The sequence below is a fragment of the Oxyura jamaicensis genome, chromosome 14 (genome assembly GCF_011077185.1).
Source record: "Oxyura jamaicensis isolate SHBP4307 breed ruddy duck chromosome 14, BPBGC_Ojam_1.0, whole genome shotgun sequence".
Classification (NCBI taxonomy): domain Eukaryota; kingdom Metazoa; phylum Chordata; class Aves; order Anseriformes; family Anatidae; genus Oxyura; species Oxyura jamaicensis.
This window is the reverse complement of record NC_048906.1, coordinates 4,340,668-4,363,026: the sequence shown is the minus strand read 5'-3', so window position 1 is coordinate 4,363,026 and position 22,359 is coordinate 4,340,668. Positions and strand designations below refer to the sequence as shown.

Here is a 22,359-nt window from a genome sequence, read left to right as displayed (position 1 = left end):
ACAGTGGTTCCAGGAGGTATGCAAGAATACTTCGAACTTGAGTTTTCAAGATGAAAACAGTATCTTTAATTGGGAGTAATAATTCTTTTGAGGAGAAAAAAAAAATGGAAAGGTGTGTTTTTTTTCTGTGTGGGGCTTTACTCTCATCAAGTAGAATAACTTCTGCAGTATTACAGAGTCAGCTTTGGGCAGAGAAGCTAATTTACCTTGAGATTTTTAATAATTCTACTGTACTGTTGTATTTATTAAAGCTAATAAGTATTGCAAAATGCTACTGAGGACTGCAGCATCATATCTCAATTTAAACTTCTCTAATGCAACTTTTCTTCTTGTTTTATGCAATTGAAAAATAGTATCTTCCCATTTACAACTATTAACATTGTGTTTTTTTAATTCCAAGTTAAATCATCCTGTGCTTTTTATAGTTATAATGCTTTGTTTGTATGTTGGTGCTAAAGTAAAATAAAATAAAAAATAAAAGTGGCATTGACTGTATTAAGCTAAGCAATTTTAAAGAATAAATGTATAATTCAAGCCCTTCCAGAAAATGAACTATTTAAATATATTTCCTAGGGAAAGAATCTTTGAGTACTGTCTTTTCAGCAGCTCAATTGCAAGCACCAGAAAGTGAATTGGAATGCTTCCACTTATGAAAACCAAGAACAGTCTTATCACACAAGATGCTTTCTGTGGAATGCAAATGTTTACCATACATCATTTGAATTTTTCTCATCTGTGAAATATTTCATTGAAAATGAAAAAAAAAAAACACTCATCCAAATCCTTCACTTTGAGAACACCGAGAAGGACAAAACAAGTAGTCTGGATTCTGGCCATACATCGGTGCTATTCAGTATAAGTAATAGTACAAAGAGTGCAGAAAACAAAAAGTTATCATGCAACCAATTGTAATATCAGCAGTATCTAAACCATACAAAGTTTTACAAGTTATACAACTGCTAGTTATCTGGTGTATACATTCATATTATTGCCCTTCATTGCGTGGATTTAGAATTGCTTAATTGACTCATCGGCTCTATAAAGCAAGCAGCTAATGAAGATTTTCTTATCTCATGAAGCCAGTGCTTTTCAAAAAGAAGGATCCCAATTTGGTCTGTCCTGATGCTTTGAAGTTCTGAGTGGCTATGGTGTATGCTGCATAGTGACAAATAGGATATTTTAGGTGACTATAGATTTTTTGTATTAGACTTGGAGGCATAAAAGAGGCTGGAATGAAGCAACAAGTTGGAGCTCTTAGTTGAAAAACTGGGAGAAGGACAAAAATCAAGTGTATGGTCTGGTGAAAAAAATGTTTTTATTTAATCAAATGGATTTCATATCAGTATACTGCATAATCTAAGAATTAGTTTTCCCTTTGTATATCTACTTCCTGGAAAACCCTGATAACAGAGATATTTTTAGAGCATGCATTCTTGAATTACAGCTTTAAAATAACATTTATGCAATTCTGCCAGGTATAAGAAAATGTTTTACATAAACAAACAGTGAAGATATTTAATTGAAAATGCAATATTCTACACTTATGTATTTTAGGAATGATAATGATGCCATTATTTTTTTGAAGGCATGATTAGAACAATCACCTTTCCGTTCTATTTCCTTTTCATTTATAAATGTATTTACAAGTATTGCATATATGTGCTCCTAAATGCACAAATAAGACAATGCTTGTGCTTTTCAAGGTAATGCATAGATCTGTTAAACTGTTAAGCATAGTACACACACTGCACCTGCTAATACATATTTTATGAACAATACACACATTGCCAAATAATATTTAAAATATTCCACACGTATTTGCAAGCCTTTAAATATCAAGCAGCAGAAGACAATGTATTGAGATGACCTCAAATACTTACAAATATGGCTGCTAAAAAGTATTACGTCATTTATTGTGTTGCCAAAACCTACCCACCAAACCAAATACCATTTCTGTGACCTGGTAGCTCCGCTACCTGGGCTATGGAGAGATTTCCCGATGAGGGTGCTCTGGAATGCTGTGTTCACTGCCACAGTTCCCATTCCTGGTCCTACTGCACTTGAAACCTTATTGAACATCATTTGAAGAAATTTTAAAAACAACTAGGCTTGAGTAAATGGGCTTTTTCTAAGTGTTTAGTTACTTTAATTAGTTATATAATTTACGAACTAGCTCTTTTGTGTATAGAATTTGCATTACTACTTAAGACCTAACTTATCCAGGTATTCTGGGGGGCTGAGTTACTCCTATGCTGCTGCTCTTTGCTGACGTTTTTATGCATATAGCTACAGCAGAGGTTTATCCGTGTTTTAATAGTTTTTATAGCTCTGAGGAGTACAACTGGCTTATATATTTTATATTTTTTTTAGTTTGAGCGCAAGAAATTGATGCTCAAAACAATGCTGTGGAGCAGATTCTTTGTTGTGTTCTCCTTTGCTGTATTGTAACCACAGAAAACAATCACAAATTCACATCTCTCCCTCCTTTGTTACATTTTCTAGAGCAGGGAAAGACAGAGTCTGGCTGCCAGCCATGGGGCTTAATGTGTTCAGACCTGCTGGCAGGACTGAGGACAGGCAGAAAGCTCTCGCTGGTTTTCAGGTTCTTCATGTCCTCTCTTCTGATCTGGAGCGTTCTGAAGCATGGGATGAAGAAATGTTACTTTTAGCAGCTCTGCTTAGCAGGCATCCAGATTGCTTTCTCAGGAGCTCCTGCAGTCAGAGGTTTACCTTGGGACTTCTCTTGAAAGATGGGAGTCGTCCAGCTGGAGATCTGCGAGCAGCCGCAGCAAAGAGCAAGCGGCAAGTGCACAGAGCACCCACAGCTGAATTGCTCACAAGTAAGAAAAGCTGTGGAGGCATCTGGGGGAATGTTGTCAAGCATGATTTAGTTTCAGTTTAAAAAAGTAAATCATGCACTGAAAAGCTTAATTTAGTTCATACTAATTTTCCTTTTAACTCAATATCCTTCCAAGGCCTCAAACCATATCCTGAGGATCAGCAGTGCTAGATCCAGAGGGCTGAGCTAGCTCTCCAGCTAGCTAGAGTGACCGAGCATTCCGAGATGCTGAGATATTAAAATGGAAATGAGTAATAATAAAAACCATGAGATCATGGTGCTTTTATAAATAAGCAGTATTTCATCTTTATTACATAAATAACCCTCCTTCTTACTTGATGTCATACCTTAAATACTTTCTAATCGATAGGCCATCTGAGGTTTTATCTAGGTTGTGTAGAAAGCCATAGAATAATCTTGGAACTTTTAGCAGTTATCCTTAGGAAAGGATATATGTGAGTTTGGGAAGCGAGAAAATATGAAATGTGATGCCTGATTTCCAGAAGGGGAAAAAGAAAATTGGAAATGAAATGCCAGTCAGCTTACCTTTCATTCCTGGAAAAATGCCGTAAAAAGCAACCAAAGAAACAAAAGCTATTCCCCTCAAACAAAAAAAGAAAGGTCATTTAACAACCTGTGTATATATATATACATATATATATATGCCAGAAATGGATTGTGTTGAGCCCTTCTGTGATTCAGTATCAAGTTCTGTAGGTATGAGTGGAGCAACAGATGTCACGTATCTTGATTTCAGCGAGGCTTTTGATACTACCTTGTAAGTCATAAGAAAGTCTGGTCTGCCAGAAGTTACTAGGAAGGGGGTGGAAAACTGAAAAACTGCACTTTGAGAATAGTTATCAGCAGTTCACTGCTAAAGTGAAATCATTTGTAAGACCTGCACGATTCTCATCTCAATACGCTGAACCAACCACCAGTCTTGGAGGCTGTTTTTTTCTGAGTTTGTGGTGATTTAAAGGTTAGTATTTGGAAAAGGACAAATTCTGAGCAAAACACAACCCAAGCTGTTGATAAAAAGTTAAATAAGCTCTTTAAAAATGTCAGTCTTTTCTAGTATAAAAAGCAGGTACATCTAGTTGTAGTGCTCTCCATTCAGATAAGGATGCAGTGCACAGAATGTAGTAAACCCTTTGCTAATATTTTCTGTAGTAAAGCCTCAATGTACGCTAGAAAAATCTAGTAATTTTTCACCTATATCTTTATACCACACTGAAAAAGATATGACCGGACCCTGTTATGCTACGTTGCATACCAAAATCTATCTTCTTTATGTGGTTGTTGGCTGCATGGTTTACAGAAAAATAGTTTAGTAGAAACTATGATGTTTTATGCTATACTGGCACTTAGTGAATCATACTTCTTGCTAGTCCTCATTGACAAAATATATCTTTTGCTTGTTACTACTGAAGAGTGTTTGTATTTATCTAAAGTTTTTTAAACTTCTTGGAGACCAGTACTTGTTGAACTGGAGGTAGCTGTTTAGCAGTAAGTCTTAAAGTATAAGCATAAAGAATTCTTGGTGACCATAATTGACCACTGGAAGGTTATATTTTGCTTTCCTGAGGCTAAGGTGGTGGATTATTGTTTCAAAAAGAACTGAAAATTGACCTTCGTTGGCTGTAAACACCCATGGTTTCCAAAGCTTTGAGATTTACATTTGCAGAAGACACTCAGAATGCTGTCTGTCTATTTCAACTGCAGATCCTTAGGACAAAAATTATGTGTAATTTCTTCTTAATGCATGAAAAATACCTGCATTTTAAGGACATTAAGTGCTCTGAGTAAGCATATAATTATTAAATATTCACAGTGTACAACGTTTAATGTGCACAACATTGAATATGCCAAATCATAATGCCATAATTATAGCTCCTGTAACAATTATGTTTTATTGTGGCTTCCTTACTCTTTTTGTACTGACTCCCACAGTTGGTATAAGCTTTTAAGCGGATGCCTCAGTTTTGCCCTTTGCAGCTTATAGGCAGACCACTGCTGTGTTGATTCTGCAGTCATTGTCTGTTATTCAACAATCTCATTTTTCTTTCACTGTTTTGGCAGAGATGAACTGCAAAGTTTTTAACCTTCCACTTTCCTGCTACTTATCTGGCTGTTGGAAGCAAAGCCTAAAGCTTATAGAGGAGGGCAGGCATATCATCAACAGTAGCACATTTTTCTTCTCCCTGGAGTTCTTGAAACAACTATTTAAAGAATGAAATGCAGTCGGTGTAAGGAATAAATAAAAAGACCAAAGGAAATTATAATTTGATTTTTTTTTTTAATTAATAGTAGCTTAGTTTCTGTAACTCAAACCTCCAAACAGAAACTTGTCTTGTAGGTATAGAATATACCATAGGTTTCTCGTTATGGGCACAGAATATATATGAGGATAAATTCACTGAATATCTCTATATATCCGTTCTATAGATCTGGAATATATAGAGAGGTCTATTCTATATATATAGACTATATATCTGGGGATCAGACGTATATGTGAACCTGTATCCAGACATGAAAAAAAAATCATAAAAGCATGAATTTCAGTTCTGTATCGTTCTGCTCTGAGAAGGGAGCATTGGAATTTGTTATAAAGAGGTAAAGAGGTTATCCACAAGACTCAGTGTAACACTGTGCAGAGTAATGTAGCTACCAGGAAATAAATGGTATCTGGTAGGATGTGGACGTGTTTACAAACATTTCCCCTAAAAGACTGAACCTTTTGCAGTATTGTTTGTTCTTCTTCTCCACATCTAATTCTGTTTTGTTCTTACAAATCTTTTTTTAATCTGTGGGCTGATGTTAGCCCCACTGAGCAGAGGGTTTAGATAAGTTCCCCCAATCTCTCTGTGAATCGGGGGCTGGGGAAGAAGCCCCAGAGGCACCCCCCTGGCAGGAAGGATGCTGCCTGCTGGGTCCACCTGAGCTGAGCTCTGAGAGAGGCAGGCTGTAGGGTCAGGGGGAGATTCAGGGACACAAGATGCGACTTGTAAGAGAAAAGAGCTTATTAGTTGTGCTGCTCAGAGCAGCAGGTTTGTCTTCTTGGTATCAGGTGCTACTTCATGAAACGGGCTATATTTGTGCTGCTGAAGCAGAGTGCAGTACAGCAGCTGTTGTTTTAACGCTCGCTGGTTGGCCTCTGCACCGCTTCACCCCATGAGGTAATTTCAGTTTAACAACAAACATGCATAATTTTGCATTTGTTGGCGCTACATGTATATGTTTGCAGAAAATAATGCAAATGGAAATGTTAGGCATGTAGAATTACAATTGTGTTTCAGCAACCGTTCTATGTCCTTTTTCTCTTTAAGTACATTCTTGTTTGAAAGCAGTCCCAAGGACCTCTCTTAGATCTACGTTAAATGGATGAAATATGGTGTAAAGCAACACAGCATTGAAATTCAGAGCACTGGGGTTTGCTCATCCATCTTCACAGATCACCTTAATGTTATCCTTTACGTGTTGCTGCAGGCTCCTGTAAGTGGAATCGCTGGTGGCTTGTATCGGGGTTGGGATGTGCAGTGTGGGCTGTGTCCTGGGCTGGCAGCGGGTGCAGCAGAAACTGATGCTGGGGGTGGGAGAGCAGGGTATCATGTGGCTGCAGAGGTTCTTTTCACCGTTTCCAGTGCTGCTGGGGTGAGGAGGTCCTTTAAGCTGACAGTCCCTCTGCTTCTTCAGGGTGAAGCCACCGACATGGTGCTGGTGGTGTCAGTGCTGCTTCTGTTGTTGCAGGTAACTTGGTTTATTTTCTTGAACAGTCCTCTGCAGTTGCCATGCATAGTAAAGAGTAAAGACAGAGGGAAGAAGTGCATTATTTCCATACCTTTTAGGTGAAGTTGTCTAAACTAAGAACACTAGAATTATTTGTGGAGCAGTATCATTAAGTCTTGAAACTTGATTTAGTGATTGCAGAATCTCTTTGTGTAGGCACTGCTGGCTTATTTGTGGCACTGGGAAACTGGATTTGAAGTGCCTACTTCAAAAATTCAGCCTGTTGAATGAGCTGAAGGAGGAACTTCAGTAGATGGGCTGGCTCAGTCAAGAAGCAATGCTGACACATCTCCTGAGATCCATACCTACACATCTTACTGGGGGTGTGTGCCCTCTTTTTTGCTCATTCTCATACACCTGCAGTCAATTAAAAAAGAGCCATGCCATGACTTTTTTTCCCTCTGGTGGCCTCTCTAACTTTGCAGGGAGTATATTGAGCTAATGTGTAGACTTAGATGCGTTGAATTACCGGGAGTTTGTGTTGCTGTGTAATTGTTTTAGCTTTAAGAAGTGTTACAATCCTACTTCAGCTTCTGTTCTCAGTTAAATATTAGCACTCTCACAATGTGTGTTTGCTGTCTGAAAACACAGGTTACTATGTAAACTGATCTCTGTCTTTTGTATAAAGGATCTTAACAACAAATGGGAATTTATCCTACCGAGTACTACAAACCTGCAAGAAACACTCCTTCACTATTAATATTAAGTTAATGAGGCTTGTTGGCAGTGTTAACTTTTCTGATTGTTTTATGTGACTTGGGAAGGTTGTAGAATAGCCAAATATGTTCTAGCTGTTAATTTTGTGTATAGAGTATAGAGATGAAAACGAGAAGTCTACTTAAGCATCCAGTGTATGTGCCTTGTTCTATATCTCCTATTTATTAGCTTTTTTTTCAGTATTTAATTCTGAAGTTGGTACGTCTTGCTCTCTCCGGCCTCATCTCTCTGGCAGTCATATGATCCTTGTATGTCATTCTTTTATGTCAAATTTTCATCTTGTGAAAATTAACCTGTTATCTCCTATTTCCTTTAACAAAGTAGTCTACAGGGTTTATTTGTGAGCATTATTTCCATTTTCCGTCTTCTGAATTCAGTAATGACTGCATTAAGACTGTGGAAGTTAGAAATGCAGGCACATGTCTAATTAAAGAGATTGGCTAATGGGGTTGCATTTTTCTTTCTCATTAGCATTCCATTCATTCTGTTTTCTTTCTCTGTCTCCCACTACCCTCCCCACTCAGCTTGTAATAAAAGTTGGTTCTTCAGTGTAAAGAAGTGTGTTAATACACCTGGGAAAAACATATACAGGAAGGAATTGATTTTTTCTTCTCTATAACCTAGGTAAGATATAATGGAATGTTTCATTGTTTATCTTTACAGAAATAATCAAAGGATCCTTTCAACTCCTATAAGGATTGTTTAAGAAGAAAATTAAGTGTATTTATTTATTCGCTTGTTTTCAACTGAAAAACAATCTTCTATTTTAAGTTTATACCCCTGCAGCCAAGTGATAAGGGTGTTTTAATGTTTTCCTGCATCTATCTTTCGATTTTAATGTGTTGTAGGATTAGGGGATAGCTGATGCTGCTGTTACGAGAATGTGAGCAAGTAGAGATCCTCATTACAGAGTGAAGTGGATAAAAAGAGTCAGTAACTGAAGGTGATGGAACTGTTGTGCCTACTGTCCATTAACTCAGTAATAGCACCTCTTCTCCAGATGAGGGGATTCACGGGGAACAGCATTTTTCTGCGTTGCAGGAGCAAATCCCTAAAACCTCTGCAGCAGAAATGTCTGCAAGTAGGGAGATAAATATGTGAAGACAGATTGCAGTGAAGACTTTGGGGGCATCAGAGGTTTCCTGTTCTGGTCTAACTATTATGTAGAATTACTTGCATCGGCAAGATGTTGAGCATTCTGTTCACGACGTAAGGAATATAAGCCAGTCTGGTAATTCGTATGCGTGTTTTCCAGGATTTGCGAGTCCTTGTGCCATGTAACTCATAGCTGGGTATTTCTTCAGCACTGAAAATAAAAATGCCCTGCAAAGCATATTGTAGCCATAAAATCAAAGAAACAAAATTGCATCTACTGACAATTCGGGGTTTCATTTCCCTGCTCCATAGGCTCAGTGTTTATGGATCATCCAGAAAATGTAAACAAGGCAGCCTCTCGGATTCATACTCTGTATTGCTCTTCGTTAGAGGAATGCGTGGTGCTTACAGCTTCAGTATCGGATGGAAGGGACTTGAAGTTCTTTCCTTCTACGTTACCTTTGGGACTATTTTTAAAGTAGAAGTTGCTGTCATTCTACCAGAGGATTGGCAGGATTTACTGCAGAGGCTTTGGCCTCCTAACTTGCTTAAGGTTTACAACCAGAAGGCCTGAATATATGTTGCTGCCCCACCACAAGGAAACTTGTGTCATTAGCCTCAGAAGTCAAATACGCAGTAAGTCATACACCTCTGTATTGATTTCAGGTAATTTTAAAAATAAATGGATTTGATAGGTTACCTATCTTCCTGTTTTTGGCAACACCACCCAAGTTGAAAGCAAAAAATCTATGTGGCCTGTTGCTCTTTGAATCATGCATTATTTACATTTTAGTTGGCTACTGAAGTTTTCTTTATGGGTTTTAGAGTCGAGGGCAGTAACCTGGTTTCAAATACAAAATACAAATGGATCCCAAGAGAGAGTTATACTTCTGAGTGTCTGAAGGCTATCTTCCAGGATGCTTTATTTTAAAAGATGCTAATGCACTTACTGGGGTTTCATAGATTTTAACATATGCAGTACTGTAGTATATTTAATAAGTTAGTAAAAATAGAAGGCTACAGAAAGCGTCCCTCTGCTCCTCTCACCCCTTTCTTTTCAGCATACGCAGGTACTGATGCCTGGGGAGTTTGAGAAAGGGATGGTCAAAGGGTGAGATTCAGCTGCTGCTGCGTCTGTCTTCTCAGCCTCTTACATAAAGTTTCTACTGACTTTGCTTTCCATTTTCTCGAGTTCTGCAGCTTTGCTGTGACATAGCTTCATGTATGTTTACCTCATTTATTAGAAAACTATATTTTCTGTTTTTTTTGTTTTGTTTTGTTTTGTTTTTAGCTTGTGTTATTTTTGAAATTAGCAGTGTATAGCACAGACCTAACAATAGATAAAAGGCTATTGACAGAATAGGATTTTCCAGTTGTTTGTTCTGGTCTGTTTCCTACAGCATTGATAGGAAATCTTGTTGGATACAAGCCATGACATAAAAGCCACTGGGATGTTATGCTGTTCTCTTTTTTTTTTTTTTTTTTAATCCCAATTTTTCCAGTGTTTGGCTTCATATGGATGTTCCACATATGGTTGAACGTTTCCAACTTGGCTTTGCTTTTCTGTAAGTAGGCGATGCAACGACAGCAGATACAGGGAGTTACTGCTTCCTTGCAGATTCCTGCTGGAGATGTATTTGTGGGGATGGCGGTATTGTTTTTATTAGCGTTTTCTTTGTTTTACTGTCACTAACTTGAAGTGCTTGGAAATGTTTGCATTAATGGCGTTAAAGTGTGTGATTATCTGACTTGAAATTTCCTCAGCTGTATTATTCTCAATAATAACCAGGATTTTATGGCGTCTGTGGTAGATGCATCTGTTACTAAATGCAGCTGTTATTCAATACAGATTTGTAGGTTTAAATATGAGGGGATTCTGCTTAGGGATGTACTCTACAGTCCCGTGGGTTACTAGAAGAGTGGTGTTTGAAAGCAATGCTCACCTGCTCAGTCTGTATAATTCAGGAGATTTTCAAGCAGTTGCAAGCCAGTAGGTGAGAAGTTGTTTTGCCTAAAGTCATAACAAAATGCCATACAGTTAAACTGAAAAGCAAGGGGAAAGTAAAGAGTATTAAGATTTAGCACTTGCATAATCCTCTACATCTTTTGAGTGCTAGAGGTATTAACTATTTAAGCTTATAGATAAATTTTTCAGCATAAAAAGAAATATAGGTATTATCCTTTTTCTCTCTCAGCAGAACGTAGAGACCAAAAGGCTAAAAAACTAACTCAAGGCTACGTATCACCAGCAAAATACTGGATATACATGGCTCCCAGGCCTCTGCTGAATTCACACTGTGTAGCAATAATATATGTCTTAATAGTGTGTGAGTAGAAATGACTTCACAAGATCCCTATCTTGATGTAGACAGCAAACCTCCAAGATATTGTGTAATAAAATTGTACGGTGAATTTGCAGCAATAACACACATGCTAGTCTCAGCAAACTGCGGTTCTGTACATAGATAGCATGAGCTGTGGTATTGATCCAGGCCACTAAATCTTTAATTATCTTTCATAGTAAAACTTGGCTAAACAAATTGCTCTATTGCTGCCGAGTACCACAGCTCTTTGTACAGGTGGCAGCAGTAAAGGTTAATCCTTGAGTCACTTACTACTTTTTAACGTATCCGTTCTCTTTTAACAAAGATTTGGTGCTGTTAAAAGGAGTAATAATGCATATAAATAGTGATGGACTGCTCAGCTGTTAATTCTGGAGTATTCCCTACTATTTCACAAAACAAGCATGCAGTAAGTTACAGCTGTACAAATTTTCCTTTCCAGTGAAACTCTCCAATTTATTTCAACATACTTGTATATTGGACCACCTAACAGTTGAATGGCTAGTATTTTCCTGGCACTAGTTTAAACAAACAAACAAAAAAACAACAAAGCCATTGGCTCCTGTGATCCTCTTCCACAATGTGTGTGGCTATTTCATCATTGCTGTTAGGCAGCTGCCTTTGGGTTTCATGACGATAGCCAGACTTTTGTCAAAGCACCATGCACTCAGTATATTGGTTCTAAAAATCCTCGTGTGCATTTATGTAGCTTGAAACGTATGAATTGTATTGAATTGTAGTATGAGAAAATGAACCAAATGTCTTGGAAAGAGTTCTCCATTGACCCAAGATTTGAAATTTTATTTTCAGACTGTGTGGGTACTTCAGTTGCTCTGATGCAGTCTTTTGGGTCACCGAGACTAGGTATGTTTATACAGAAACAGCCATGTCAAATATTATTCTCAGCTAGTGAAAAAGATGATTTAAAATGAGATGGGTGTGGAATCAAGCACAGAATGGCAGAAATATGGCTGAGGGCAAATTCAGGAACATGAATAAGCAGAGGTTGGGAGCATCTAAGTAGGCAAAATTATAGTATGTCTAAATTTATCTGTTAAATGTGCTATTTAGAGGTTGAAGTTTTTGTTGTGTAATCAATTACCTTTTCAGTGTGCTGCCCTGTGACAAGGAAGTGCCACTGCTAATTTGTTTTATCTTTAGTGCAGTTCACAGTCATGCCTCACATTTGTTTTTATTCAGCAGTATACCTGTCAGTGAAATAATGGTATGAAGATTATTATATCTTCGGCAGAAAACTTTAATACTTAACTACAAACCATGATACCACATTCCATTATGCTAACATATTTTATCAGAAGCGAAGATGCAATTTAATAACAGAACTTTTCCTTTCACAGAGAAGGAAAGGGAAAAAATCAGCACTTTAAAACAAACACACAAATACACAACACCTTGAATAATCAGTTCAGTAGAAATGTCATAGAGCGGAGCAATATTCATGTCTGTTTGTATCTGTAAATTGGGCTATAAAATCCCAAATGATTACAAATAGGCTTTGTGCTTGCTGTCAGTGAAACCAGCCAGCTGTGTAGATCAACAACCCAAGATAATTTCTAACTGCAGTGTTTTGTTAAAAAAAAATAATAAATAAACAATAATAATAATAATAAAAAAACATATTTAAGACTTTTCACCAGCTCTCTTTCCAGTGGTTGCTAGCTATGGCCATAGCAACAAATAGTGATGTTGCAATTGGAGTTCAACATGTTGATTTTATGATAAACTGTGGAGAGAGGAGAGAGTAGGTGCTCTGTTTATACACCTGTACTTTGAATGCAGTAACAATTTGGTAAGACGAGGAGGCTCGAGAAAATTTGACTTTCTTTATTCTAAGTTTTTGCTTTCTATTGTTGACTGAGATGTATCTTTTATCTTGAAATTCTGGGTTTTCCCTGTAGTTTGAGAACTGCTATTGCAGTTCAGGCAAACATTGATCAGTGTGGCTGGGTAACAAAACTCCTCAGAGCTGCCATCTAGGCACACACAGGTACTTATATCGGCTGTAGTAAGTCTTGTTGCTTAAAAATTAATATATTTTTAAAAAATGTCAAAGGAGTAGAGTTGTGTGATAATAATTAAGTTGTATTAAATAAGAATTAAAGCTGCTGAAAACCTGGGGGAAGAGAAAGAACATTTTAACATAAGCAGTGCGCTTATGAATATTACTGCTTGTTCTGGTTGTAATTGCTTGCTCCTGGATCGGTAGCATTGTCTCACTGCAAACATCTATTTCATGATCAGTTATGTAGTGATTATCTTGGGTTTTGTTTTGTTTTATCTCTAGACCAGTAATTGCTTGATATGGGCACGATTTTAAATATATATTTCAGATAACTGATCTAAGAACCCCTTCCGGGAGCTTCTATCTCAAAAGAAAGCTTTTCCAAGGGCAAACTGCTAAGAATTTTATATCAACACTCAATATTTGATGGTTCTGCTTAAATCTGAGATACTTCTTTGCAGCAGCCCTGTACATAAATATTAAGACACTTGTGACAATTTTTGTGTTTTGTAGGTTAAGATTTCTTGAGTCTTCTCCTGTATATCATGTCTTCTGGATGACTGTACTTTTTTTTTTTTTCTTTTTTTCCTCCCATTTTTTTTGTTTGTTTTTGTAGGGAGTGGGGTTAATGTTTTGGTGTGGTGTTTTTTATTTATTTATTTATTTATTTTGCTCGGTAGCTAAACCTGAGTGGAAGCCTCACTTTGCTAGAACCAGTAATATTTCCTGAGTCTTCCAGTGTTTTTGTGGCAACCTGTTCTGAGGTTTGCCTGTTTCATAAATCATGATGTTACGGACTCATGTTTAATTTGTGATATGCTGTCATTCCTAAAACCATTATACTGCCACGACAAAGACAGACCCTGTAGATTTCTACTTGATACCATGTCCAGTCAGGCAGTGGATCATTGATTGTTGATGAAGTACGCTTTTCTGTCCACATCTGCGCCAGCTTTACATTTGCTTTACACAGGCGGGGTTTTGCATAATGGGTTCATGAGCAAACGTGGGGAATAATGTCAGTAGCCTTATGAAACCAAGGTCTTGCAAATTCCAAAACCAGAGCTAGAGAATATGGAAACCAGGCTTTGAGCACAAAATTCTGCCGTCCCTCGCTTCCTCCTGGAAATACATCTTCCAAAATCAAGCAGTCGGCCCGATCTACCTGTCAGTAGCTGGGCTGCTTTCGTTACAAGGTGATGCTCAGCCTGTGCCTGGCAATCCCAACTGGTTTTGATGTTCTTCTTTAACCTTGGTTTGCTTTCATGACTCCCATGACTCATGAATTCCAGTCCAGAATCGCTTGTTGTGCCCTGGCATGGTTAGAGAAGCGGTGCTATAAGCTAGCATTGATTGTAAAATCAATGCATTAATTTGTGTAGCTGTGCTTAATATTCAGCAGCCGAGTAAGTATAATTTGCTTTTATTTTTAGTTGATTTGCAGTGAAATAACTGAAACCTGAGTGCTGTTTTGTAAAATTGGCATCCGGTCACAGCTCCTCTTGCTTTGTTGCTATGGCCATACTCTGTAGCAGATACACTAATATTTTGCCCTGTGTGATTGCGTCCTGAAAACCAAGTACTACTTGCATGCATTTAAATAACTTTTGATTAATAATTTCCCATCAGAATTGGAAGACACATGGGTGATGAAATGCTTGCTGCTAAGCCACACATGCCCTACTCTGAGTTAGGATTTCACTGAACACCTGTGTTTTAACTACGGTGTGTCTGCCTCTTCTTCCATCAGGAGAGAGCCGTGGGGACGTCTGTCAGTAATGTCAGTGTTAGTGCTCCGAGGGCGACATGGGTCTTCTTGTAAAAATACCTGGGAGAGATGGATGGGATATTGGTACTTGCTGGAGGAAAAGAGGCTTTATGAAGGCCTTTTTACTAAAATATTGCACCCTTGCTCAGGAACAGATGGCTGCCTTCTAAGAGGAAGCCTAATCACATTGCTCTGATTCTCATTTTGTGGTGTTTTTGTAATGTGGTGCTATCTACTTATTGTGTAATCTGGTACACTAATAACCGAGTTAATTTCTAATTTTAGACAGTTATACACTGGTAGAGTAGATTTTGGTGTATAAATATATAATAGTTTTTAATATGAAATCCACCTATTTAAGATACTGCAGAGTTCATTTCCAGTATTTTAATAAATGATTCAATTCTTAGAGATGGAAAGCTTTAACAGCAAAAAAATATGGTATTAAATGCCATGAAAATTTTCCAGTGTCATTATTTCCATTGGCCTGATTCACGTCGCACTGATATTAACATAAATTCCTTAAGCTTTAGATCAAACTTCAGAAATTATTTGCTGCAGATTATTTTTTTAAAGTATTAGCTTAATTCAGAAGTCTACAGTTAAAAATCCCAGAGTGTGTCCAAGTGCTTAATTCTGGTTTTAAATGGAAAGTCCTAAATGGAAGTCGTGAAAACCGCAGTAGGTGTCTGTTTACATCTTCAGATACTTAAAAGAATTGGATATATATACATATATAAAATTACGGATCTACATCATTGCTGTTTTCCCGTCATGTCAGATCATAGCCTTTGGTTAGGCACCGTGTCGTAGATGTGGCTTGCAGTTTCGAAGGCACAACTTGTCTTCCCTTTGAGATCCGTCTGTTCTAGTCCGTGGGTGCTTCTGTGCTAAAGGGGTTGTAGAAATGCTTCTGAGGTATCGTTGTAACTGCTTACCACTCAGACACGTACGTTGTTGTTTGTATATTGGCTGCTGTTCCCTACAGGCTTCCACTGAGCTCTGGAGATTTTCTAAAATATCTTCTATTAAAATATATGATTTAAAATGCTTCTTTCCTTATGCTTAAGGAACCCCAAGGGATCACTCTGTTTACTTTATTTGCTGGTTGCTTCTGTCTTGAAAATGTTAAATTGAGTTAAGTTCAGTGTTGTGTGTTTTTTTTTTTGTTCATTTGTTTTTTTAAAAGCAATATTTGTTTTCCATAAATTCTGTACTGGGTATGAATTTCTGACAGGACCACCCCATCTGCTGCAGTTGTCTTCCTCAAATTTGCTAGTGAGCTGAGCAGCCGGCAATCAGATTTTCCTTCGAACATGAGTGCAGTGCTGTCATAATTTAAAAGTTAAAACAGACAATGAAAACGAACAATGAACCCAGGGGAACATGTTAAGCCAATTTTAGGGCGCTCTGTGCAGCTGTTGTGCAAAATGTGGTTGCAACCCTGATAAGGGATGTGGCATGAATCTTCAGATGTTTAGAAACGTTGGCATTAATGAGTCCTTAAAATGTGACTAATTGATTTTCCTGATGCACACAGCTCTTACTTGATCTAAAGAAAACTCCTAGAGTCTGTGGCCTCTGAATGCTCATGTCTTACCCTATCCCTGTCTTCAGTAACCAAAGTTGAAACATTTGATTTTTCACAGAATTCATAGTTACTAATAACTCATTTTGGGTTCTTTAATTTAACATTAATTTGACTGTGGAATTGATGACCCCAAAGAATTGTATTCAGTAGTTTCTTTATCCTCTAATTATTTTTTGCTATACAAATTATTATTAAACTTTTCACACTAATTTGAACACACTATATATAATGTTCAGCCCTTCTGCAATGATCTTTTTCAGTTCAAATACACTTACGTGCATAAAATCTTCACGTTTCACTTGAAAACATTATTTTGCTCACAGATGCAGGTAGTATCAGTGTGCATCTCACTGGTATTCATGGGTCAACCTTAAAACTTTTGAGTATAGCTGTAGCTGGCCTCAAAGCAATCTGAAATGTATTTCAGTATTTTAAGAGAATCTTTGTAATGCTGCATGCTTTAGAACTACTGTTGGAATGACTATAATTGCATAGTCTTTTAATATTCAATTATTAGCACTTCACTGGAATTTTATCTTTATTTGCTTTATCAAATGTCATATTAATTGCATTTTATATCCCCACTCTGTAAATCTTTCAATCTTTGAATTTCTAAGTCAATTAAGCAATTACAGGTTCATTGAATAAAGAAAAAACCATACTGTGATATTTCTTACAGTTTCTATAATAAAAGCCATCAATAAAGATAGTGCAAACAAAATCTTTAGCTGGTGTGCAGTGACTGAATTAACAGACGTGTACCATCGTCAGTGCTGGAACATAGCTTTATGTATTTTTGGGATACTTTTGATTTATTGGTATCTACTGATAGCCTTACAGAAGTTCAGTGTTCTTTGTATCCATGTTAGAAAACTGAAGTGATAATGATACCTTCAGCATCTGAACACTCTTCAAATAGAGGCTGTTATCTTCTCATTTCCAATGCAGCCATCTACATAAAAAAAACTCTAGTATGCTACAGTAGGAGTGGGCTTCCCTCATTGCTTTAAAATGCTTTTTCAAAAGCAAAATAGTTGTGAATTACTAACGTTAACAATACCTTACCAAAACAGGAGGAAGACACGCAGGAAATTTCAATAATGATTGACTGATGTACAAAGAGTTTGACTTGGCATCTGACTCTTTATGGCCTATTGATGTACAAACTTTTTCATCCTGTGTAAATTTATATCTTGTGTTTCAACCTCATCCTCAAGGATTTGCCTAATAGCACAGCTGAACTCAGTGGGGCTTCTCATCAAGTGATGTAAGTGCAGGTAGGAGTTTCTTGCTCCAAGACTTGCATTCAGATTACCAAAGTTGCAGCCGTCCCAGTCGGCATTTGTGTCGTCTCTTAGCTCCACAGGCTTGCTATGAAACTCTCTCTATGTGTTCTTTTACATGTTTTTCAACTACCTGTGTCCTGCTCAGTTCAGCCCTTAGAGTATTACATAATTTCTCTGGATTAAAACTTTATCTTGTATAGGCAAGGAAAAGATTATTCAATACATTTAAAATGCAAAGGCACCAACCCTGCTGCACTGTAAATGAGTAATGCTGGCCTACGAGGGGATTTCTAGAGACATTTGATGTATAGCAGCACTAAGCAAGAATAGACTTGGGTTATATAATTACATTTAGTGACTCCTCCGAGCCTATGCTGGTGCTAACCACAGGGTTGTGCTTTCCTACCTGCTTTAGGTTAAATGAAAGCTCTTCCCTCCCTACGTACATACAGCTCATCCGAGGATATCGGTTAGGCTCTAACCTGTCAGTCTTCTTCGTCTGTGCTGTTGCAATAATTACTGATGCCATCTCTACAGAAAGTTTACCTTCTGGGGTTCATCTGCCTTTTTTTTTTTTTTCCTTCACTGAACTAGGTGGTATTCTCTGAGTGTTAGCCTTTTAATAGGCTAGCCTTCATTTCTAGGAAAGGTTCTTGGTAACGCTGACTTTGTGGTATGCTGATGTTTGCTGGGACCATTAGCCCATAACGATGCAGTTCACAGGGTGTTTCCATTTTTATTTGTCACTCCATCTGTAACTTCTTAAAACCATTGTAACTGTTTTGATTTCATGTGGTGTAGCTTTTTGCATGTCACCATAAACAACTCACATGATCTACACAGAAAAAAAACTAGAAGTGTTGAAGATATTGTGTTAAATGCAAATGTGTTTGAAGCTAGGCTATTTTGGATTGCCTTACATCTTGCCTTAAATGCTCAATGAATATCCTATGATTCTGTTGAGTCTGAAGCACTGTACAATTTCTGCATAGTGAATACTGTTCTTTGCTTTCAACACTATCTTTTACTTTCCTAAACAGAGCTATAACACTGGAGAATCAGCTGGTAATCCTTGCAACATCAGTGGCTGACGCGGGAGGCTACTACGTCCAGGCTGTCAATGAAAAGAACGGTGAAAACAAGACGAGTCCATTGATTCAGCTCAGCATAGCAAGTGAGTATCCAAGTATTAGAAAACATGCCATGGTACTGAGGTTACAGAAGGTATTCCCAAAACTCTGCCCTAATAAAAACAACCTTACTAACAAAGGATTGGATTCTTGAAGGAGTTTGACTTTTCCTGGTTAGTTCGGATCATGCTGAACTGCTTGTGCAGTAAGAGGGACCTGGGGGAGTACAGGCCCTCGACAAATCAGCCTCAAAGCCTTTTGTCTGGTTGTTTGTTTTGTGCAAGGCAGGTACATGATGATATCCCTGGCTGTTTGTTGTGCTGTTGTGATCATAATTTCTTTTTAATACAGGGTTTGATAATGTATTGTTTTCCATTGTGCATAAGTAAACAAGTCACTCTTCTGAGTGCAATTTTATTAATGAGTCTATTCCCAGTCTATGACATTATTTTTACCTGGAGTTATCACGGAGTCCCAGGGAACACAGATTTCATTGTTATTACTTATTATTTTACTTTGCGCAAATTGTATTAACACCTACCATTACAGAGGTGTTCCATAAGTAGGTTTTACAGCAAAGGGGAGGGAAAAGCAGCAGAGCAATGGGGTCGGAAAGATGGCTGCACACCATATATTGATGTGTACCATCAGTAAAATGTGCACATGTTAAATATTGTAAAACGCTTGGTAAATGCGTTTGCATAAAGAAATTTAAGCACGTAGAAAGGTTTGACTCCTTTTGAGGGCATTTGGTAGAGGTGTTTTTAATGTAACAGTGAGGTAGGGAGTATGTTAGCCTGAGCGAATGTGGAAGTTTCTATTTTTGATTATAGAGATAAGGAAGAGATGATTAAGTAAATTGTCAATGAGGCTGGCAGTGTTACTGAGAGGATACTCTTTCAGTTTAAGCTTCTAGAGGATGCAGTGCTCTCAGATCTCTGCCAATCAGCATGATAAAATGCCCTTTTGATCTTGGAAATTAATAGGTTTGAGCCAGTCCACATGGCTAGCTTCCTTAGAAGAGCAAAACTTGGGGGTCTCTGGGTTTGAGGGCAGGAAATGTAGCAAATTGCTGTTGATTATATGCTTATGTTTATCAGAAGCTCATCAAAAACATTATGTACCTGTGAAACATTTAATTTCTAACAAAATACGATTTTTTCTCCAGGAAAATTCCTCATCAGATTTGAGGGAAAGTTGTTCTTATGCAAACAATGGAAGCCTTGCTAGTGGGTTCAGGAGTACATTGTGTAGTGAGTCACAGAGGGCAGAGGCTGCCTGGTGGAACACAGAGCAGGAGAGACAAGCCTGTGCTTTCTTAGCTATGTTTATAGATTAAATGAACTTCTTATGCTTTTTGTACGTTTTCCTGACTTGGAAATAATATTGCAAATCCACTTGTGTGAATTCTGTCTGTACTGTGGCATGTAGATTGTAAACATTATTTCTAACAGTATAAAGAGGTTTGCTAACACTTCTGTAATTTGGTTTTTAAAGCAAATTTGTATTGTTTGTATTATGCAACCAATAATATACTTCTCACTTTAATTTCATATCTTAATTAATGCTAGAAATAGTCTGTGATCATGCATGCATAACAAGTTCTGTGCAAAGCAGAAGGTAATACCAGCATATGGAAAATAAAACACTTATATGCACGCGGACTTGATACCATGAATGCAAAGTCTATCTGGAATGTGAACAATAGGAATGAGGCAAAGTGAAAAGCCAAATATGGATTTGCTTGTTAGAATGAATATTAATCAATGAGGATTTAAAATCTCCAAACCTCATAAAACCTCCAAGATAAATAAACGTTTTAATAAATTGAGCCAGGTTGAGTAACACTACATGAGTTGAAGAAAGACCCTGGCCATTAGGCATTGCAGTGTCTGTAAAGGAAATGAGATTAACATGGTGGTCATGAACTTTGATCTGAGGAAGAAAAGAAACCTGTGATAGATTAGATACAAGTGAATAAACCCCTTCAGTCCAATAATAGGAAATAATCAGGCAAAAATATGGTCCTGAATGATCAAGTATGCAGACAGTGGTTGCAGGAAAATGGAGTATTTTGGAAGGGTAATAAATAATCCAGCAAGCAGTTGAAAACAGATTTGTAAAGGGCCATACAGGACTGGAAGATATTACATTGAATTGTCGCTGTCTGAATCCTATCAGATTTTAAGAGATGGCATGTGTTATCTTCTGTTAGGACAGGTCTAAAATAATCAAGAATAATAACAAAGAAAACCGGCTTCATTATTTCAAGTGTAAAGTGGGATATCCAATCTCTGTGTGAGTATATTTATATATTAATTGAGTGCAACCTTGCTACATGACTCAGCACACATTGCCACTTTTATTGAGGGCAGACGGAAAAAAATATAGATAATTCCCAGGGTAGTCATCCACTGAGAACACACTGTTAGAGATGCACAGCTTGTTATTCCTTGAAGGACATCAGCATCAGACTTGCTCCAGCCTACAGGAAAAACACGTTTGCGGAATCAAAGTCTGACAGCTGAGAAAGCAGTCCTGTTCTGGTCCCAAACATAAGACTGACACTAAGAGAAAGGTATAGCCCTAAGGTAAGCAGAGCATGAGTTGCAGGGCCTTTATATTGCAGATTGAAGTCACAGCCTTGAATTGTGGCTGGAAGTGAATGGAGTTTGAGCAATATCTGGAAAATATACCAAACTGCTGAAATCAAACTGATATCCAAAAGCCAGTATGTCATGTCTGAAATTAGAATGAGATGTTATAAAGCAGTCCTGAATTTAAAATGTCTTAAAATCAGTTGAACTGTATATAAAGCTAATGAAAATCTTGAATTTTTTTTAGCTATGTGTAGAGCGACCTTGTTAATAACAAAGGAAAAATTTGGCTAAGCAAGTCAGAAAGCTAAGGGCTTACTAGCAGTAATATTCAATAATATATATATATATATATATATATATTCTGACTCATATACATCACCTGCAGCCTGTCAAAAATTTTGCAGATTTCCTGTTTTGGAGGATTTCAGTACTAACTCCATCACTGGAACTTCCCAACCTGACCAGAGGCGTGTTAACCAGTTAACACATAGTTAACCTGTCACTGAGCTGCTGCAACCTTTTCTTAGATGCAAGTAGCACTTTAAGGATTTCTCAGTTGTTTTTATTGTAATGTTCTTTTGTGCTTCCATCTATTCATCAGTAGGTTTGATGATAATACCTTAAACTGGTCCTCGATTCTTTTTTCTTTCTTTTCTTTCTTTTTTTTTTTTTCTTTTTTGTCCCTTCTCCCAATTAGACATTACAGCACAGATGGTCAGTTCTCTTCCTTGAGAAGTTGGCTTGTCAGGGGGATAGAATGGCATGCTTTTGATCTTACCAGTGTTGGCAGGACACTTAAAGACAGAATTCATTAAAGTAAGGCCATCATAAAGCTCCTATTTCCTTGATGGTTGTACTCCTGTATATCAGCTAAATTTCTCAGAAACCTTGCCGCAAGCTTCCTTTGGTTGTAGCATGGAACTTAAAAACCAAAAACACGATAAATGGCACTTTTCTTTAGTCTATGCCACTTATGCATGAAGGTGAGTTTTTTATTCTTTCTTTTCTTTTCTTTTCTTTTCTTTTCTTTTCTTTTCTTTTCTTTTCTTTTCTTTTCTTTTCTTTTCTTTTCTTTTCTCTTTTCTTTTCTTTTCTTTTCTTTTCTTTTCTTTTCTTTTCTTTTCTTTTCTTTTCTTTTCTTTTCTTTTCTTTTCTTTTCTTTTCTTTTCTTTTCTTTTTTCT

General features: G+C 37.3%; 1 protein-coding gene across 2 annotated transcripts in view; it reads left to right on the top strand.

The window, feature by feature from the left end:
- Window positions 1-22,359, top strand: part of SDK1 (sidekick cell adhesion molecule 1) — a 393,889-nt gene that overhangs the window by 164,959 nt on the left and 206,571 nt on the right. For both annotated transcript variants that reach the window (XM_035340049.1, XM_035340050.1), the window contains exon 6: window positions 18,488-18,621. In XM_035340049.1, the coding sequence (XP_035195940.1) occupies window positions 18,488-18,621 (134 nt within the window). The remainder of the gene's footprint in view (window positions 1-18,487; window positions 18,622-22,359) is intronic.